The 22,812-nt window shown below is 39.2% G+C and overlaps 1 protein-coding gene across 1 annotated transcript in view; it reads left to right on the plus strand.

Moving 5' to 3' along the window:
- Positions 1-22,812, plus strand: part of MYO16 (myosin XVI) — a 384,622-nt gene that overhangs the window by 96,169 nt on the left and 265,641 nt on the right. The window contains exon 2 of the mRNA XM_075057405.1: positions 4,039-4,299. Coding sequence (XP_074913506.1) covers positions 4,077-4,299 — 223 coding nt within the window. The 5' untranslated portion in view covers positions 4,039-4,076. The remainder of the gene's footprint in view (positions 1-4,038; positions 4,300-22,812) is intronic.

Below are 22,812 nucleotides of genomic sequence, written 5' to 3' on the forward strand. Positions count from 1 at the left end.
GCTGGTGGCTGGGAACACCGCCTTGAGCGGCAGCCCTGCTGAAGAGGGTGCTGGGGTTACAGTGGACAGAGAGTTGAATGGGAGCCCGCCCGGCGTGCTGGTTGTAAATGAGGTAAACCACATCGTTGTCTATGTTAGGAGAGTGGCTAGCAGACTGAGGGAAGGCCGTGTCTGCTGCTGCTTGGGGCTAGTGAAGCTGCATCTGCAAGTATGTATGTAAGAGGGACACTGAGGAAGTGGAGTGAGGGCAGCAGAAGGCTACCGGGATGATTACAGAAATGGCAAAGCTGAATTATTCTCAGTAGTGAAAGTAGTAACAAGGGATAACGGCCACCAAAAACCCCCAAGACATTTTGGTAGAAGGTGGTGCAGCACTGGAACAGGTTACCCAGATAACTTGGAGAATCTGTTGATAGAGGTTTTCGAGACTGTGCTGGACAAGACAAGGTTATGTGACCCGATGCTGGTGATTAACTCCCTGCTCAAAGTGGCACTAAGCAATAGCCAGATTTTTCTCCAGAAGCATGTCTGTAACCCTCCTGGGTTTGAACCCACCTCTCATGGGATGACAGCCTGGAAGCTCTGCTTTTTGTGCCGTTGGCGGCTCCCCATGCTCAGTAGGCCACCAGTCAGAGCAGGGGTCTGCCTGGTTCTAAAATTGGGACTGAATGTTGCATGCTTTAAAGATGAGCATCTGAAAGATTAGTTCAGAGAGTTTGCCTTGTCAGTGTCTATACTGTGTTGTTTCATGCAGGTTTAACCTAATGAGGCTGCTGACCTGCAGCTGTTAGATCCATGGTCAGATACTGATCTTGGTTGGGATGTATCAGGTTCCAGATGTGCTGAGACAAAAAAGTCCCATTTGCAACTCTGCTTCTCAGCTGAGACCAGTGCCCAAGTGGATTAAGAGTCCTCTTCTCAATCAGCCTGAATTGTTTGACTCTGGCCACACACTGGAAACCTCTATGTGAGGCCAGTTCTGGCAGTTGAGCACTGTTGCTTCATGGAGCAAATAGGTGGGCATTCATGCAGGCTGAAAGTCATCCCAGTAGGGAGGCAGAGGACACTAAGCCAGCCACATCCTTCCCAGAACTGGAATCTGGCTGTATGATCTCATCTTTGCTGTGCTTTATTTGACCAAGACGTTAAACTCATTTGTTTGATTTCTCACCCTGGAGGAGCAGAGCACTGTGACAGCAAAGGTCTCCTACAGCTTGCACCAGTCTCAGTTGTGATGTGGCAGTGCACACTGCCAGTTTCTTCTAAGAGCAGAGGCTGCGCATGAGCTAAGCTAAGGAAAAAGCAAAGATACAGGTAAAAGTCTGTCAGCAAAAGATGCTGATTTACAGCTAAGACTAGGAACAGCAGCTATTCTCACCCTTCGTTGAGTTTCCAGATATGGACAGCAACTTCAGCTGTAGCTTGTCAGAGCCCAAGTGCATGGCCATTCCTTCTTCCCTTCATAAAAGAGAGGGAAGCAACAGAGCAGAGGTAAAACTGGTACAGCTGGACTCTTGGCTACCTTTTCAAACATGGTTTAACACAGCAAGCTGTTTTTCCCTCTGAGGCTGCAAGCCTGGCTGGCAGGCACTATATCCAGATTTATAAGTGTTAGGGTATAAGCTTAGACTCTTAAAAGCTGAAAATACTGTGTAGGGTTAAGGTATGGGTACTGAAATATTTTATATAAAGCAGAACAATTCTAATCGGGAAGAGTTGAAGTTTGCTCATTCCCCAGTCCTGTCATGACAGGAGATGCAGTCGCAGACTACCTTGGGCTGAGGATGGTCTGAGTGCACATCTGTTTGATTGAATGCTTTGAACACTGGGGCTGAAGTGGGGAATAAAGTTATATCTTATGCAGCTTTACGGAGCTACCCTTTCATTTCCTTCTCTCTTCCAATGTGCTCAGAAATTAAATGTATCATTTAAGGTCAAATGGAAAATTTTCTTTTATACGGAAGGAGTTGTTGGCTTTTGACATGCAAAAAGAAGGGTTTGTGTTTTGGCTTAATGCAAGCCAATGCTTGTTTTCCAGTTTTTGAGTTTGACAGCTCATTTTCTCCTAACTAGAAGGGCATGCTAAGAATGGAGCAGAAATTACAGGGAGGGAAAGGGTAGCCTATGTTAAAAGAAGTTGACTGAACTTGACCTGTGGAATTGTATTCTGTGTCTGCTTCTGTCATTTATTGTCTCAGCAAGACACTCTGGGCACTTCTTGCATAAATCTGTGCTTCTCAGTTTTGGGAAGTCTGGTTTGAGACCTTGGGTTCTAATTTGTAGTGAGTACATATAATAGACTATATAATAGAATACAATATGTAACTTCTGATACAAAATAATAAATATATAATGTAAGATATAATTTATAGAGTGATTGGCATGCAGACCTAGGACTATCACTTTGATACTATTTTATTATGGTATTATAATACATAATAGTTTATAGAATACTATGCCTTTAAACCAAACCAAAAAACTTCAAGGAAAGAATATAGAATTCTTGAATTGGACATGCAAAATTAGTGTTTTAAAAAGAAAATCATTGTCTTTTGGTTCTTCAGTTAAGAATGTAGGTAAGAATGCCCCTTTATTCCTCTTTTTTTAAATGAAAATAAATAAATATTTGTGAAGCATTTATGTGCTATGATGATTTGAGCTTTACAAAAGCCTGTCAGGAAATTATTAATTATGCCTTCAGAGCAGGGTTTGAATGGTATTCAGTAGATCAGACGTATGTCAAGCAACAAGGAGGAAACAAAGTGGTCATTTAGTAAGCACTACTCAGCTAGTGCCCTGAAAGTGGTAGGGGTCCTTTGATGATGTAATTGCAGATTTAGCAAAACGAGTAGACAAAATTAAAGTTGCACAGTAATGCTTACACAGTATTTCTTAACTGCCCAAGGTGACTTGAGTTTACATCCCCTTCAAGAGCTCTCCTGTCAAACCAAGGAGAGAACACCTCTCTCACCTGGGCTGCTGCAGTCCTTAGAAATTACATATTTGGGCACCTAGCTTCCATATGAAGGAAACTTAAGTATGTATACAAAATAGAACATAGAAGTGATTGGGTGGTCTCCAGCCATCACATCAAAGGGTCTTAGGGTAGGTTAGTGGGTACTTTGTTGATGGATGTGGATTCACATCCAAGGCCTTGAGCAATAAAATTAGCTGACCATCCACTAGTCTCCTTTTGTAACAGAACTGTATGCTGAAAAGCATTTAGCAACAAGTAGTCTCTTACGGTCTTCACTCGGTGGAAAAGAGAACATAATGGAAAAGAACATCATTGTTGTTGCAATGTCAGTAAAAATACCAGATTTAATGATAACAACAAAAGAGGAATCTGACTTAAAGATAATGCTATGAATGTTTGGATTAGCTGAATCAAAGACATGTTTATGATTGGTTTCCACACGAAGATTTCAGTATCTGACAATTTGATTAGGTGATTTCAATTGGATGGCTCTATACAATGCAAAAAAAGGTCATACACATAGTTACGAATCTCAGGCGACTTTGATGTTTTTCATAGATGCCTGAGTACCCACTGCATGCTAATGAACTCATGATATGATGATTTTTCTTCTCACTGAATAACAGGAATTTGCTAACCTCAAGCAAGATAAAATGAATAAAAAGCAAGCATGGGCATCAGACTGGCATTTCTCTGCATAATAGTGTCTTGTTTGTAAGCGAATGCGAGCTGCTTGAATGATACTGAATTATTTAGGTATTTTGCCCATCTCACATTTGAACTTTCAGACCTCTTTCTATTCACGTTTGTTGATGTGAACTGAGTTAGCTTTTAAAAAATGCATCAGTGATTTAATGGAATTAGTTATGTGTTGTTTTCAAAAAGTAAATGATAATGATATATGCTCTTTACAGTTGGCATTGGTTGAGTAGGAGGAGCTCACATGATAGACTTACACGTGGTTAGAAAGGACAACAAGAAAATTGGTGGAGGTTTCATGGCACATTTGAAAATGTGCTATTATATGATCTGAATGTGTGTGTCTTCTTAATTTTTTACAGGCTGTTTCCAGCTATGTAATGTTTTTCGGTCCCATGAGATGGAAATTGAGCAGTGCTTGCTGGAGTCCCTCCCTCTTGGCCAGCGGCAGCGGCTGGTGAAGCGGATGCGCTGTGACCAAATAAAGGCATATTATGAACGAGAAAAAGCTTTCCAGAAACGAGAGGGCTACGTGAAGAAACTGAAACATGGAAAGAATAGAGTTCGTTTTAATCTTGCTGATATGATACAGGATGCAATCATACGTCATGATGATAAAGAAGGTACTTAGTAATGTTGAACTTCTTTTTTTCTTTTTGTATAGCTGAAAGTTTCAGAGGAAAAGCTTCCCTGTTCTGCTTACTTATCTTAAGGAAAAATAAAATTTTACATTATAGTAATCGTAAAGTGACTGTCAGAATACTTAGGCATGTATTGCATACAACATATAGGTTGTTACTGAAATGAATGTGTGGAGAATGAACTTAAAGAAACCTAATGAATTTATTCTGAGGTTAATGTATGTATAAACTAATATATTTCAAAGCCACTGAGGACTATGATCATCATTACATATGGCCTCTTAGATACCTTTGTGAGCCATAGAATTTAACATAAGTTACTTTGAAAATTAGTTTCTCAATTTTAGCCAAAATCTGGAGTAATGAATGCTGCTATTAGTGACAGTGGCCTGGCTAGAGCAATGAGATGGCATTGACCCATAGTCAGACCAGATAGTGGGTCATCCTTCTGGTTGTGAAATGATGTTTATGTCCTTTTGAAATATGTAACCACATTTTAGGGGTTCTGTTTTTAGTTTCCTGGCATTGTTTGAATTCCTGGTGCAACTGATAGTAATCTGAGGAATTCTATAATTTATTCCTCAGAAGGGAACCAAACCTTGCAGTAAGGATCTCTCAAGTTTTAGAAGTCCCCAGGAATCCCCATACTGTTGTGTGGGAGGGATATAGGAAAAGAACTGATGTAATGCTTTTAGCAACCCCTTTGCAAACAGATTTTATGGCAGTTCTTTGTAATCATATCAGCACAAAACTACCTGAATAAGGGAGGCTCTGAAATAGTCACATCACGCAAATGAATTGGCAATTTTCTCCTGATTTTTATCAGTTTGATTAGGTATGGGTTTTTTACTCACTCAAGTCTTCATTTCAATGGACATTTGCTCTAACTATCATTGCTTATCGCTGAGGTATAGTCCTACACGTTTAGATCTCTACAGGACATGAATTAAAGAGCTCTTCCAAGTTAGTACCCAGGGCATCGTTTATGATTAAGTTACAAATAAAATTCACAACCCTTCATTCCACTCTCGTAGTGTGTAAAAGTACAGGGATTATAAGGGAAGATATTCTTCCTCTGTGTTCCCATAGCTCCCAACTTTCTCTAAAACCCAAGCAGAATACTAGATAGGACTTCTGACATTCTGTAGAAGTCAGATACTTGAGGCTATTTTTGATGTTCATGCTGAAGAAATGTAGCTTGCTCATTGGAGTGGTGGTGGGGCATCAGTAGTCTTTTGTGTTGCCCATACTTGGCCTTGAGCTGCACCTGAATCTGATAGAAAGTTCAGCAGCTGTTGAGACTGAATAGCATGACCATAAAGCGAAGATACCTCAGGCAGAGGAAGGTAAGGTGGGGGAAAAACAGGAATGGTGTCCTGCACTTGAAACAGATAAAATAGGTCCCCAGAAGCAAGGAGCTCAAATAGCCTGCAGACAACCCCAGTAGGACTAACACCACAATCCTGAATTTGATGCCCATAGTCCTTTCACAGGACTATGAAAAAGTGATTGTTGTCTTTAAGCAGCTTGGGGACCTGTAAGTGCCTGTCTGTTGTGATTTTAGCCAAACGTTCCCAGAGCCTGTTTGCTTTGAGCTGAATAATGCTATACTGTCACGTGAGCCAATAAAAACAAAAATTAAAAAAAAAAATTGAAATGGACATAAAAGCTGTTCTCCTACTGTTGTTGCCGAATGGAATGTCCAACCATGACTCCTTAGTTTATGTATCTACGTTAGGTTTTCAGTTCAAATTAGACATGCGCTTTTGTAGTAAATACCATATCTGTTTACTGTGTTTGGTCTTGCTTTATGGAGCATGCAAACTAGATTCCTTTCAGACAAAATTGAACTGGAAGATGTGCTCTGGAAGCACATCTAGTGCCTCCAAACAGTAATGGGTTTTCAATCCATAAGGCCAGGCTAGACATAGGTTAAATCCCACTGAAACAGGTATAGCTGAGAAGCTGGGCTTTTGGCACCACTTGTTTCTCTTGTCTATTTATTCATATTTCAGTCATTCATTCAATGTTCATATTACACTTCACTGTTTACTGATGGGTATATATAGCCAGTAAGCTAATTGTGATGGATCCTGATAATTGCATGGAGTATCCTCCACCTCACTGCAGTTTCACATCAACTTTATCTGTACAGCTGGAGTAAATAACAGCCTTGGTGTGAAAAAGATGTGAACCCTCCCCTTCACCGGGTCTTAAGGCAGAAATAACTGCAATATAAGGCTGCAGGTGGGAATGAGCACGTTTCCTGGCTCCTTAAATGTCACACCATCTCTTCAGCTTCCTGCTTTTGGTAAAATGGCCTGGGGAATTGAGAAGGATGTTGTAATGCTGGGTTAAGCAATCAAAGGTGGGAGACAAGTTTTAACAGCCTGTCAGCCTTCGTTTCTTCCCGTAAATCCATGTCTGGTCTCCAGGACCTGGCTTTTACTGCACAGCGTGCTCAGTAATCAACAACATTCCCACATATGCTCAGTTTGAATATGGGGAACTAAATTCAGTAATAAATATTTAAAACATGCTTCTCTTTGGAAAAGCTGGACATTGAACAAGCATTTTTTAAAAAAGTAGCTCACTGCAAGTAAGTAGCGAAGTACCTTAACATGAATTAGTAATAATAATGACTTTAGAATAAGTCCCCTTTTGCTATATGAAGGTAAGTTGGTACCCTGGGAAAAAATGGGTTTCAGACTGATCTGAATATTATATATTTTGGAATAAATGCTGGAAGTAATTGAGGTGAGAACTCAGCAAATCTTAAAAAATGCAGTTTTGTTTACATTAATAATCAACAGCAGGGTATTTTAATGCAGTTTGAATGTCTTTTTCAGAGAATTTAATTTTCAAAGTAAACATTTTGTTTATAATAGATAATAACAAGTGTAAAGGTGTGGTACAACATATTAAGCACTCAAATAGCTTTAGTCAACTAAATTCTATCAGGTGACACCTTTCCTTGTGGGTAGTTAATTTTGTGAGCTTGAAGTGCAAAGGCTTTGAAGAGATGAGTTGCACTAAAGGTATAATATAACTCAGCTGGCTGTGAATAAGCCTGATCTGGCATTCAGGATGTATGGGCAGACTGTGGTATCCAAGAAGAGGACTGTGCAATCTGGATATTTTAAATGAAATAACTGGATACACATAGAGTCAATTTTGTGATGAGAATGTAAAAAGTTTTTGTACTGGTTTTGTGATGTGTGGGTTCAAAATGCTTTGAAGTCCTCAAGATTTACAGCTTTCAGGGTGGTGGGTTTTTTGTAAAATGAAACTGAAGATCTCAAGGCTAAAATTCTGGAATCCATAGGGTTTTCTTTTGAGTTTTAACCTTGGAAGAGGGTATACAACAACATAATTACAGAAGAGTAGACTCATCTGCAGAGAATTGCACCTGGGCTCATTTTCTTCAATTTTAGATGTACTTAGGAATTGTTTGCAAGTCTTGGGCTCTTAAACACTTTACCCACAGCTATGTGCTTCCTCCATTCTTTAAATTGAAGTACTTCGAAAGTCTGCTTGACTGTTGTCTCTCCTCTGAGACTGCTAAGCAGAATCTTGTTTGTTGATGAATCCTGGAGTAGTTTTACTTTGTTTGGGTTCTGGTTATTTTAAAAAAAACCCAAAACCTATGTCACTTAATCAGGATGTGTAAGTAGAAAATGTAGATACATTGCACGGAGCTCATGGAAGAGCAACAACGCCAAGAGGGAATTATAGAGAGTCATTAAAAAGGAGATGAAGACCTATGAGAGTGATAAAGCTGTGCTTATATTTGAACAGTTTTGAACACAGCCGATAATAATTCGGCAACAAAGAACACCCATTCTATAGGCATAAAAGACAGCTAGAGAGGGATGTTTTACACTTCTGTGAGGGGAAGGCAAAAAGTGCAGTATAGAAGGTGGAAAAATGACACAACAGTAGAATAGGGTAAAATTAGCTTCACAAATGAAGTCCAGGAGCTCATTTCTTGTGGAATATAATAAACTATATAGACTGGACAGCACATTTGGAAATGGTGAGAAGTAGTCTGGTTTGGTAGGTAAGATAAATTGGATACTATGAATATATGTAAGGATGAATTTATAATGTGGCTGTTGCAGAGATGTTTCACACCTGAGTCTGATTGGAATTTCACACTTAAGAATTCATTGTCTCTGTTATTCATGAAGAATGCAATATATCTTCTCCAAAATTACTGTAGCAGCTGCTACTGGGCACAAAATGCATCTCTGATACTGCATGCTAGTAGATGTGATCATTAGTTTTCATTAAAATTGTTAGAATGGACTTTTAGAAATTTTTACCAGTGACCTGCTTTGTCTCAAGTTTAGAAATTAAATATATACTCATTATATTTCTCACAAAGTTTAAAACAAGCAAAATGTTCTGTCTTTGTTCTGCTTGGAGCCATTTAAAATTATTAATTATATTTTTTAGTTATTGTGCCTAAATGATATTTAGTCTATTTTCTGACCCAGGGAAATTGAAGGGAAATCCTCCTTTTCTTTCTTCTTGCAGCTTCCTGCAATTTCTCTTTTTTAAAGTAATAAGCTTTTTAGTGCTGTTGGTGGGCCACATTCTCACTTATTTTACTAAGAGTGAGCATTTTGAGAGATTCTGCAACTATCATTCTCAGTGATGATATGTATAGAAGAAGCAGCTGGTGATTAAGTGAGTGCACTGTGTTTTCTGACACTGGTTTTGTACATCTGTACTGCTGGCAAGGGAACACCTGTAGTTCATTTGCCTTTGAATCCTATATAGCTTTGTCCTATGAGGTGTTAAATCCATATTAATAATTTGTCCTGCTGATATCGGTCTCAATTTTATTGCAAACTGGAACATGTAGCCAAGCAGGCTTCTGCATCCTATTCCTTCCCACTGTGAAATAGGTGTGCTTGCACCTACACTTAGCATGGACTCAGATTTTCTTCTCTGTTATGCATACTGCAGTATTTGCTGAGCCTGCACATCAGCTTAGACTCATGTGCAAGCAATTAGGAAATAAACTGAGCAATCAGGAAATAAACTGAGTGAATTGGAGCCCGAATTTCTGCTTCAAATGCAAGGTAGCCATGCTGAATGGATCTTGATATTTTGACTCCTTGAGGATAAGGGCTGCACATCCTTCCTGAAGCGGTGATTGAATTACTGGCGCTGACAAAAATGGGAAACAGTGGCTGCTTTGAAAAAGGTGATTCTTTGAGTGTGAACTGGTAGATAAACTTGCCATAATGAAAACAGTAGCTAAAAGTGAATGTGACAGTCCTGTACCTGAAACAGTGGAGAGAAACTAAAGCACTGGGTTTAGTTTGTCATCTTCTGGTATATTCTGTAACCCATGCTTTCAGACATCCTGCGACGTTACCCAAATCATAGGACTGTCAGAAATTCTGTATATGTAGCATCTTTTGTTACGACAACTAAGTTGTAATGTAGTCATAATGTATAGTGTGAGGTCTGCCATGCTGACAGGGTGGGGAGGGTTAGGGTAGGAAGTCCGGAGAGCCATCAGCTCAGTCTTGAGACAAGAGAGGTACTTCTGTGAAAATCAGCATTTCAAAAGGGAAATGCAGATTCCCTAAACCTAATTAAAGCCCATTTCATCCTTTTGATGGACAATATGCTGATTCTGTGGCAGCACTGTGATTCTAAATAGCCACAATACCGAAGTGAGTGAGTGTTAGCACTAATGCTGCATCTATAAGAATGGTTGTTGGTCCTTTCCCTGGAGGTTGAGCCTGCCTCTGTGTTTTACTGGTCCGTCCTCAACTCTGCCTGAGCTTCTTCCTAACCCTATGGAGCTACAGGTGTGGCCCTTTGCCTTTAGCAGTGGGATGTAGTGGCTGGGGACAGCCGTACTCCCCCTTCTCTCACCAGGGGATGCCTGGAAGAGGCGGTTTAAAATGCCGAAGATACCACTATCCACTTTTGCTGTAGTGCCACTGCCGCGGAAGGCCCCACAGGACTGAATCCTAGCCCCAGCAGATTGGCTGCAGTGTAGTTGCTTAGTGTGGGGAAAAAACCCAGGGATCCCATCTCAGTCCCCCCGCCTGTGGTGCCAGTATCTCAAGCCATTTGAAAGATTTAGTGCTATTGTGAGATTTGGTAGTATCATGATATTTGAGGGGATTGGAATAATCAATATAATGGAAGGTTTTAGTATTGTTGTTTTTCATGAGCACTGTATAATGTACAATATTATGATAAATTTCAGTTACATTAATTAAAAGGATGTGTAAGGAAGCATAAAAGGGGTACAGGTGGGGCTGGTGCTGGAGTGTAATTTGCATCCTATTAACTTTAGGTTTATAAAAAGGGCCCAGGGGAAGGGAAAGCAAAATCTGTTCAAAAGAAGAATGTGTCTTTAATTTGAGGTGGCAGATGAGCTGGCTATTTGCTTTCAATAGTTACGAGAATGCATCAGAGACGTTATAGTGACTGTTCCTATTCACAAAAAAATACAAAAATAATTTGAAACAGAAAACTGAGCTGAAGTAAACCACATATTATTTCCTTGCGTTGTGTCCAAATCTACTAACTGACTTCATATTTTTGCATCTTATTACAATAATCTTGCTCATGCTTTACTCTTCCGTCTTTTTCCAGTACAAACAGCTTGGTTGGTTACAGACAAGTTGCTCTGGAAGACAGTGTGTTGCACTGCCTGTGTCTGGCAGATGTATTGGGGCAAGCTTACTGGTCCTCAGAGATAAGGTTTAAGAGTCACCAGCAGTCTTTTTAAAAAGCTGGAAGAGCCAGGACGTGGGCAGTAGTGACAGGTTTGTGAACATAGGACTCCATTAGGTGAAGCCTGTTGTAAGGTAGCAGGAAACTGGAGAAAGAGGCTGAGGAATGAAGACTACTGAGAGTGTGTAATGTAGACTATTCATCGCAAACATTTTTATAATTAAAAAGAGTGGGAGTATATTCAGTTAACCTATCTGCTCTTGGAATTCTGACTTTGAACCTACCTTTTTAGGTGTTGATGACACCTCTTACCAAAGTGATTGCAGGCAGCTTTTCTGATTTTACCTGTTGCGTGTGCTGGGATGAGTGGTTAGAAAGTGAGGCCCTGACCATGGCAATGCCTTGTTTTTAAAATTCACCAAAGCCTTGGATGAGGATTGCTTTTTTGTGTATCAGTAGTTCAGAGGCATCTTTGCGGCTAGTCAATACTGAAAGAGAAAAGAATATGTTTACTAAAGATGGAGAATTGCAGTAATAGAACAGATTTACAGAAAGACAAAGTAATAAAACACATTATTATGCTTAATATTTAGGAAAGAGGTGAAAAATAGGTGTAGCATTGAATCTGTCTACTTGGGTCTTTATTGTTAAAACAGAATTCCTTTAAATTAGGCAACCCCCCCATCTTGGATTAAAAGGTCACTCTTGAAAAGAGGAGCTCTCTGTGAAAGTTCAGATCAATCTTCTATGCCATCTCAAATTATAATAATCCACTGTTGTTTACTTCTGCCTTTAAATTCTTCCTGCTTTGTTTCTTATGATTAATATTTAACATCAGCTTCTTTCATTCCCTTCTCCTCCCAAAGGTACTTTAATTAGCATTTCTTTTGTATACTTTTTGTCTCAGCTACTCCCTTCTGAAGAGACAGGGCTAAAATTTTATAAGTGATATTATGAGAAATATTAAATGCATGGGGTATTTTACAACATATGTAACCTTGTTATATGTGTATTAAACCAAGAGCATAAAGGCCAGAAATGTAAATGTGGTTGGTGAGGATTAGGTTGTGTAACCTGAGTAGCTTTTCAGAGTTTCCTGTGCGCTCTTGATTTTACCCTCGGTTTTGGGAAACCTTCTTGTTTTCACCAATCATTCCAACCCTCAGCAGGATAAAATGGGAAACAGTTGTGGCATGTTTAGTATGCACATGTAAACCTTCATGACAAAAGAAAGCACTCCCTGCCCTGCCTGCGCGCGCCCCCCCCCCCCCCCCCCCCCCCCAAGGGAAAAAAAAAAGGAAAATTGAAATCTCAGGGCAAAACCTATGTTAATAGGAAATGAGACAAATTAAACCAATTACTAATTTGATGCATAATGATACAATGAAGAGGGATGAAAAAATATCTAATCTCAGTGTGAGGAATTTAAAAGAAACCGAACTACAGGGCAGCCAAAATCTATTTGAAGGATTGCATACTCTGTATTTCCTTACCATAGCACGCTCAGTCCTTTTTAAAATTTAAACCAAATAGATTTCTCAGGCTTTGTAGTGCTTTATTTTGGGATTCTGCTAGTATTATTTAATATATTTTAGTTTTAGATTACTATTTACTCTTGCTCTAAACTTCATCTAAACTTTTTTCCCCCTACTGGGAAAGCATATGAAATTCACTACATATGTAGTAACAGGGAGTTTTGCCCATACAGAGGTATTTTGGATTTTACAGTGTTTCCTTTGAATCAGAGGAGAAATCTGTACATTAGATGGCAATCTAAAAGTGACTACTGGCAAATGTTGATTTACTATGAACTATTGTAGAAGAAATCACAATACATATGTATAGTAATTCATACAATTTAATATTTATTGTCCAATGCTTAGGAGACATGAACAGCAGACACTGAATGAATAGTAAAGCCAAGAGACTATTCAGAGCGTATGAGATTAATGAAGTATGCAAAATTTTGCCTAGTCGGGGCTCTTGGAAAGAAAGAAAAATGTATACTGTAAATGAATACATCCACAAGGCAAATACATGCATTCTGTATTGGGAACTTGTATGTCTGTAACTTTGGAAGATACTAACACAGCTAACAGTCAGACATGCTGCTAGTGATTTAATCAGCTCTGTATATAGAAAAATGAGGCATCAATCAAACATCTCAGTTCACCCATTGATGAAGAAGCTTTTTTGAAGGCCTGGAAGGCAGAGGCACATTTCAAACCAGAGCAGGCCTTCAATCCTGTAGGTTCAGCGTGGTTGTTAACCTTCCTTAGTTCCATGTGTGCTGAATTCAGCAACACAAGGCATCTTTTTCTTACAACACAGGGAAACATAATGCCTTTAGTTATTGGGTAACAGATGTCAAGTAATTAAAGCAGCCCATTTCAAAAGCAATCATAAACTCACAGGGAGATGAAATTTGAATACATTTGAATTCCTACAGGATTCCATATGTGCTTTTTGGTTTTTGTCTGTGTGTTTACATTTTTAGTAATTTGGTAAAACTGAGATGAGAACTGAATGTTGAACTATTTTTTGTTGATAAAAATATGTGTGATTCCTAATGTACAACACTTACTTAATTGGAAAAAGTAAGACTCACAGAAAAAGGTATAACATATCAAAAAACCGAAGGATAGGCTTGGTGGTGTAGATTTTATCTAGCCCTTTTGTTCTCCCTGTGGACTGCTTAACCGCAGGAGTGCTGCTGTTTCCTGGCTACTTTTCTTCCAGCCCTGAAATCTCCCTGGGTTGTTTCAGCTGCAGTTTTTGTTTCTGCGCATGCCCAGAAGTACCTTGATTTGAACAGCTATCCTCTGCCTGTACCAAGTAGGGAACCCTTCATTTTGGGTCTCCTGCTAGTAGGGGAATTCACACCAAATGTAATTTCATCTGTCTTACCATCGAATGGAGTTACAGCTTCCTCCTTTTCTCCATGAGACTGAGGTTGGAGCTGTCACCCACCCATTTTTGCTAGCCTACAGGTTGTGGCTGTGGGTTGCTTCGAGAGCCGTTTTGGGTCTGTGCATTCCTCTCTCCCACTGCCTTGTCTCTGCTCTCCCTGACCCCACACCTCAAGTCTCTCTAGCAGTCTGGCCTGGCATGGTGCTCTCCTTCAGAAGGGGCCTGAGAGGCAAATTGAATCTAGGTGGTCTTGCCTATAGCATAACAAACTGTAGAAAGTTGACTGCGTAGTAAGCTTGATGTTGTAATCATTTCTGCTACTGTGTTTTGAAAACAGGAGTATATGCTAGACTATTTGCTGCCCTGTTTCACATGTTTAAGCTCTGAATAAATCAAGACTGAGATACATGTTTGAGCTTAGTGATTCCCATTTAATGGTTTTGGGTGTCTCTAAGTTTACCCTGGAGGATTTGTTGATCACCTCTCTGAAAAGTATGCCTTTTTCTTACTAATATACAGAGTTTCTAGAAACTTACCTTTTGGATTTTTCTTTGAATCAGTTTTCTAAAATGTAGGCACAGAATTGCCTGCTTTGTATGTGGGTCAGTCCATTCTTGATCTTTAACCCTCTAAATCCAAACAACATATTTGGATAACTAGAAAGCATAGCTTTAAATGTTACCTCAATTACACATGTAAAACATAATATTTATGAGGAAACCTTTGTAAAAATACACAAATTTTCCTAAGGATTTTATTTACTTTTGAACACATTTTCAAAATTCTCAACTATTTCTTTTGGTGGGCTATGATATAAAACTTTACGTCGGTGGGACAAGTCAGTATGTAAATCACTTATGACTTTGCATGATCAGGGTCTAATTCAAAAGGCTTTCACAAACTAAAGTGTCAAGAAAAAAATACTCAGAAGACCAGTACTCCTACACAAGAATCCAGCTTTTAAAGATTATAATCTGGTCTGAACAGATAACCTTTATAGACCTATATCTGTCCTCCTTTCATTTTAAGCCTGTCAAGCTCATTTATAGTTCCATGTTGGTGTTTTCTTCAGTAGGATGTTTCTTTCCATGTAATAATAAAAAATGTTCCGCTTTAGAATGCTCTGGCACCCAAAAGTGGCAAGAAACATGAAGACTAATCACAAATACACTGTCATGCCAATAAAGGGTTGTTAAGCCATTAACAACCAACAAATTGGCACCTGGCATTCTTCCTGTTCATTTCAAAGGAGATCCACAGTTGATTTTTCCAGCGTCATGCAGTGAGTGGGATGCAAGGCTATAAACTGGTGGCATTCAGAAGCCTATTCTCTCAATGAAAGGTGGCATCCGCTGAGTGGCGAGTGGTGCTAATGTTCCTTGGATATTGTTGTAAGTCACACTGATTAAAAAGAATGATTGCTATAGTGGCAGAAGACCCTAGTCTATACTTGTGAAATAAAAAGGTAGCAAGAATAGAATCTTTTCTATGCAATTTGCAGTTGATGTCTTCTTCGTTGTATTTATTGCACTTCAGATTGATTTCCAATAACATTTCAGTACAAAGGGGAAACTTTTCTGTATTCATCTTTCGATATCAATTACTTTAAAATGTTTTCATTTCAGTCACTGATTATTGTAGAAATTAAGGTGGGAAACTACAGAAACCAATAGCAAATAACTTTTTTTATTTCCTCTTTTTCTAGAGAACAAACCTTTAAAGCAATAATACAGTTCTTTACAAAAAATCAACTGCACTTTCAATAATTCCTTAAAACTGTTTTCAGTTTTTCAGTTGAATTTTAGAAGCCTTTTTCCAGCAGGGTATCCACTTTAATTGTTACACTGGAGGGATGTTGATAAAATAGAATACTTAAGCATAAGACTGGGAAAAGACCTTATTTTGTGATCCTGCAACATACGGACTTCAGTTTATCACTGTGATATTAATTACCACATTGAGAAGAACATTTTTTCAGAGCTTTTGGAAAGTGGAGTTTGGAGGTTTTGTGAAGTGGAATAACTAAGTGGAGTACTTCCTCTAGAAGCTCTGAAGGTAGAACTGAATTAATATAGCCAGAGCCACTAAATGTGGCAAGTTACTTTTTTAATTGCTAAGTCCTCTTTAGACATTTTCTGTTAATCTGCTGTTCTGCTTGAATTGTCATACCTTTCCCAGTAAAAACACAAATATACCGGAGGCAGAGCCAGGTATATTTGTATAGTGCCTAGTGGTTTTTCTTCCTCAGTAAAAATTCTGAACACAAAGTATATGTACTACTTATTATTTCAGTCATCTTTCTAGTCTCTGACACTTGAATTGGAGGATTCTTTTTTCTCAGTACACTGAGGTATCTTCTTAGTTTGGTCTGCAAGGCTTTTTAGGTGTTAAAACCTCTTGTGCTTCAAGTTGACAGCGAAGCAGCTCTGCCGCTATGAGAGAGAAGTGAGTGAAAAAGTTATATGGCATAATGAATACACAACTGATTTTTCTTGATTATTGTTATTTGCAGCCATCACAGTAACAGGTTATTACAGTAGAGGAACTGAAGCTTGTAAGAATGCAATCAATCAGTGAATCTAAGGGAATGGATAATTTAGCTTGTGTTTCTGTGTGAATTGCATCCAAGAGTGGAGTTGGGAAGGTGAGTAGTTGAGGTGAAATTGGCAATATTTCTAAATGTCCAGCTTTAAACAAGGATTTTAACCATATGTAAAAGGTTTAAAGTAGAATTCAGACAGTCAGCCTGGGGCTGCATACTGCTTTCTTACCATGTTTCTTTCCAATGAGACTATTACAGTGTAGTGTGTATGTGACCTTGAAGCAGTACACGCTGTCACTTTACAGGGCAGACAATGAGATGGTTGCAGGAGGTAGTTTCTCATGCTGTGTACTGTTTAGAGTTTTTATTACATTCAGACTCAAAAGGCAAACATGACAGCTGCAGCATTAAATCATTGAGCTAGGGTCTGTGCTCCAGATTTTAGCAATCACAACTCTTGTTGGTATATAGTGGTAGTTTTTTCTAGGCTTCCACATTTACCCATTGGCAGTACAGAAAATATGACTTGCAGTGTTCTTAAAGCTGGAAGCATCTGCGTGAAACTTGGAACTGCTGCTTTGTTTCTCAATCTACTAAGGGGACAACCTATAAGAGGGCACCAGCTGTTAAACCTTTCAATAATTGCCATCTGAACTTCACTGGCTTCACTCAGTTCCTATTTGGGATGATTGTTGGACTTGTTTTGCTTTCAAACCTATCCCTAAAAATCCTATGGTACGAGTATTTAGAATAATGTAAGTTGGACAGAAAAGGACAGATGTAAAGTCCAAGTACTCATCCTTACATGGGCATTAGTTTATTATCCCACTCCTCTGTGTACGTGTTTTTGATTACATAGCATGCAGGTTCTCCTGGATTAGTCCTCATCTCTTTCTCTGTTGGTAACTTGGGTAACATTCTTTATTAGTAACTTAGGTACTTTAGCACAGGATTCTCTTTCGCTTCTCCCTGATTTATCAGCTTTATGTGCCAGATACATGCATAGATTGAGTGAATGAGAAAGTGTGGCATTACGTGTCACTTTGGAAGCTTGAGCTTCTGTAGATGTAGCTCATCACTGTGGCCCAAACCTACTGTGTGGTTCCACATGAACATGGACTCAGTGGTATGACTCAGAACTTAGAGGCACTTTTCTGTTGGGCGATGTGATGTTCCTTGCTCTTTCCCCTTCTTCACATCAAGATTGCTGAATTCGTAGAGTTGTAAAATCAGTCAGGCTAGAAAGGACCTCAGGAGATCTGTTGTCCAACATCATGCTGAATTTTGGAGAGGACTGAGATAACTAGGGTATCGAACTAAGGCGGCTTTTATTATTCTAGTGCAGAACAGACAGTGCACTATAGTGCGTAACAGTGTGGAACAGACTAAGCAAAGCAGGGAGATTCCTATGGGGAAAAATTGATAATTCTTCTTCAAAGCCAAATTAAACCATCAACTTGTATGTTAGAGTTTTGCTTTCCATAAGCTATGAAAAAGATATGATTATACCAGGTGCTGTGTGAATATATTTTGTCCTCTCCATGTTGGCCATACCGTGACAATCTATACCTATAAAAGCTTAAGTAAAGCAGTATTTGCTTTGTAGTTTACTGGTTGCCCCAGCTTTGGCATGATAGTTTGGCCCTTCCAGAGGCTTACTGGTGTCAAAGAAGAGGCATTAAATATTAAATATGAGGCAGAGGGTCTGTTTTTCATCCTAGATTACCCAGGTACTCAAATGCTATGCTGGTAACCCAATGTAGGTTCACCCTACGTAACGTTGGTGTGCAGGCCTAGCCATCTGTGAGCTTTGTGATACTGAATGCAGAACTGTTTGTGCTTAAAGTTTGTCTCTTTGGTTGGAAACTGCATTTAGATGAACTGTTATAAATCTGTCATTTCAGTCCCCTGTGTCCTTGTATGATTTTTGTATTTCAAATGCTGAATGTTGAAATCAGATGAAGTCGACATTGCTGCAATCTTCAGTTGCCCAAGTGTAGTAGCCTTACCTCAAAGCAGATACATAGAGATGTTTTCATTTGCTTATTCTGAGGTGGTTTAAGAAAGTGGTAGTCACAGGCTTCAAGTTTGATAGCTCTTTCCTTCCATGGTGGCATTATACATGGGATCTGTTGTTCTTAGAGTGATTATGTGGTCATTGCTCATTTTTCAGGTGTTTTTTCTTGTTGGCATAGTGGTGGTGGTTGCTGTCACTGATGTGGGGAAATAAAGGTATTAGCCAGAATGCACTGAACTTGCAAGCATACAGAAACAGCTGTAGGATAAGAGTGAGTGGAAACAGGATGATTTCTGGGAGGTTGAGCTTGTGCAGTCAGAGCATCACTGACCAGAGGAGACTATGCAGGCCTGTCTGTGGGCAGTTTGCTCTCCTTGCTGGACATCCAGGTCATCCATCAGCTGTCAGGGGAATTGACTGAGTTGGGAGACTAATAAAGATTCCAGTATGTGTTGAAACAAACTTAATTCAGACAAGACCCTTATCAGTGTCATTGGGCGACTTAAGAGTTGCCTTGCTGTTTGATAGAAGACACCTAGTCTGTGCAAAGAATATACAACAGGCAAGTGTGAAAGGTAATGTTTGGGCAATGCTGTCAGAAATGGGCAAAGGTTACCAAAGTTGTTGTGTTATATTGTGAAATGTGACAAGCCTGCCCTTATCCAAGTGTGAAAGAAATCTTAGAAGGTTGGGAGTTTGGGAGCCAAGATACAAGAGAAGCTCTAACTATAACTGTCAGATCCTTCATGTCCCTGTGCTTTGGATGGAAAGAGCTGACTCAAAAGAATAAAGAAGAGTTGGAGACTACTGGATATAAGCTGCTTGGATTACCACGAGGAAAAGTATAATGCATTTCAAGAATGCAGCAATTCAGCCAAGTCTAATTTTTAGAAAACAAGTAATGAAGAATGGAAAACTCTTTGAGCTAGATGTGCAGGCAGGAAATAGAACTGTACAGAAAATAGACCTAGTTATTTCCTATAAAGATGTGTGACAACTAGCCAAGTTGTGAAAGTGTTTATATTTGTTGTTTATAGTACACAGGCTAATAGAAGGACTTGGAAACCAGCATGTTGCAATCAATGCACTAAGTGCTGAATAGGGGTATAAGGAAATACTGCAAAGAGGTTACCCAAACTAAAGTATTCATTCAGCATGCGTGCTGCTTATCTTCATGTTTATATGGGAGACTCATGTGACAGGATCCCATACCCTGCTTTCCTGCAGTGAATCTGGCTGTTTGTGCAGTATGGGGTAATCTCTCTAGACCTCGCTGATCAGTCTCTCTGTCAATTATACTTAGCAGATAGGTGAAGAGTAGGAGGAGCTCCATGCTGTCTTTCCAGAAGCTCAGCTTTCTGGATATGTCTGTGTGTGGTGATGTGATCCTTGAGCTGACAAGAAAAGCAGATCATGTTCCATCATATCCAACAGGAGGATGCATCTCATGCCATCTGTATGTGCAGGGAGTCATTAGGCTTTGCAAACCTCATACATTATATCAGGAAAGAAAACTGAGAGGTGCGGGTGCGCATTGTGAAGTCAAAAAGAACGACTGAAAAGTTCAGTATGTTATTCTCAGTTGGTTTTGGCAGATTGTAAAGGACTGTGACTGAATGCTGATACTGTTGAAAAATAAAAATTGTGTGTGATATGTATACACCAAGATCCAACTTCTGTCCATTTTAAAACTCTGTAATGTGAAGAGGGGAATGACTACATGTGTGCCCAGTGCTCTCCACAGCTCTTCATGTTTTTTGACCATCTTTGAAACACCTGAAAAAGGGTACGGTATCAATAGACTGAAGTGTGTTGATTGATTGCAATTTCCCATACAGCAGAATGTACCTCAGCTAGAAAATGTTTCACAGCACACAAATTTTAATGTGCTAAAAATGATGTATGTAGATAAAAAGGCTTTTAGTCAGAAAAACTTGATTATGTAGACTTTCAAAGTGCTGGGGTGGAAGAGAAGGAGGTGATTCTGCTCCCATGAAATTGACAGAAGTGTGGGCAGGACTGGAAATCCTTCTGGAGGTGATAGGTTTTTTCGAATTTATTTAAATACAGATAAATGTTGTAAGGGCACCATGATGGTCAGCTGCTCCCTGCTGGTTGGGCCACTGGGAGCGTAGGTCCTGACAGCCCCATATGATAAGGGCAAGTATTATTACTGAATGACAATATATTGTGACCTGGTAAGTTTCTTCTGCCACCTACTTAATGATCAAATTAGAACACAAATTATCTTAAGGGGAATCAGATTGTAGCCGTATTAATCTACAGGGTATCTGCAACACATAAATACCAAATTTGGGAAGGAATTGGCTTGGAGTTAGTAGATATGCCAAGACAGGTGTAAATAAAATAAATAGTAAATACAAGAAGATAGGTGTAAATAAAGTCAAAGAAATAAGTAGGTTGTATTTAGATGATGAAGAAAAACTCTTTTGGATAGTGATATCTGCCAAATGAAGCACGCAATGTTTCTTATTTGGAACACTAAAAATTATAGGTTTTTTAAATTTATCAGCTCTGTGTATTTTGTTGTATGTAGTTACAGTTGTCTGTATATTAGAAGTTTGGGGATATTATATTGCTACTCTCTGTAGTGGCCCTGTATGTGTCATGGTTTGCCTAAAAAGAGTTGTATTACTCCAGTCACACTGTTTTAATTGAAACTGTACTGCTCACTCTCACAGGGGTGTTTTTATACCAGTAGGGAGGTACTTGTGTGAGTTCAGTGCATTTCTCACTAGAGAATCAAGTTAGATCAATAAAATGTTTGCGTACACTGTTATAACTCTATGCTGATTGGATGTTATGCCAATGCTATGTTTTCTAATTCAGAAGTATTCATTCATATTTTTATGGTCTTGTTCCTACCACTGCTCTCGTTGCATGCTCTTTGTATTGGATTTAGTAATTGTGTGGCTGCAGAAGTCAGTTTGGCAAACTGATCCAGGTGAGAATGAACCACACCCCAACAATCAACAGCTATATTCTGTGTCAGCTCCCTGAAGCAATTCACCTACCTGTTACACAGCTGATGGGGCTGATGCAAATAAAGAAAAGGGAATACGCAGGCAACTTGGAGCCACTGACGTGATTTTGACAGTAGCCTAAGAGTATGTGCAATACCAAATGACGTTTGCAAAGGGTGTTTTTAACAGTTTAAAACTAAACTAAAATTGACGTTGCCATTGGTTGCTCTGCTTTCTGTCCTGCTCTGCTTCTGTCTTACCCTTTTGTGCTCCTATCTTAATGCTCATCTTGAAGTGAGCCAGGGAGCCAAAACAGCTTTCATAAGGTTAGCCTTCAGCTGGTATAGCTCCCATTAGCAGCTCGTGGCAGGGTGACATGTGCCACTGCTTTGCAAGGTTGAGGGCAGGAGCATGTGAATGGAAGCATGAACAAGAGTGAAGCAGCTCCAATTTTGACAATGTAAACTGTCCCAGACTACACCCTGTGAAAGGGGGTGCCTGCGCCACGTCTGTCAGGTGGTGAGAGATTCCTGGAACCAGACATTCTTTCATAGCTCTGGTCACTCATATACCACATGCATGACTATTTTGGATTAATGCATGGATAGCTAAATATTCCTAGTTTGTTTTATACTGCCTGGTTTGAGTTTGCTTCCTTGTGCACACCCTGGGATTTCCCCTGTACACACATAATCTAACAGCCAGTGGTCTACAGCTGGTAATTAGTACCATTTAGCAGCTGCTAAGCAGGATAATAGCCTGTTATCCTTGAAGGTCTCTAATACAAATTGTAATGACTTGCTTACAGGGCTTCTAAACCAGCTGGCATAAACTTGCTCTGCATGGTTTGAGAGTTAAAAGAGGGACTGAGTCTTGCTTCATATGGAATATAAGTCAGCAGTAATTTGATTTATATCAATTAAGTAACCTTGGCATAGGATCAACATAAATGATGGGTGAAATGGGGGTATACAGTCTATTCAGCAGAAAATTTGTGTTGTATGCAAATTCTTTAACTTTTACTGTTACCTTAGGGAAAAGCATGGGATGGTAATGGTTTTCAAATTAAGCTACTGACCACAGAATGAGTTATTTTGCTGATGTGAGTTTTAGTATTAATTAATGACTATAGGATTGGAAAGTTGCAAAGTCTGAAATAAATTTAACATATTTAGTAAAATATTTTAAAGATCTGAAACTTTTACTCAATTTGATAAACATCTGAATGTACAGTTGGGTGTGTCTGCAGTGGAAAAGTTAGCCTAAAAATTACATTGGTAGTTTTAAGAGCTTTCAGATTTCTAAGGTGAACCCAGTGGGGTGTGAGCTTT

The sequence above is a fragment of the Buteo buteo genome, chromosome 25 (genome assembly GCF_964188355.1).
Source record: "Buteo buteo chromosome 25, bButBut1.hap1.1, whole genome shotgun sequence".
NCBI classification, from domain to species: Eukaryota; Metazoa; Chordata; class Aves; order Accipitriformes; family Accipitridae; genus Buteo; species Buteo buteo.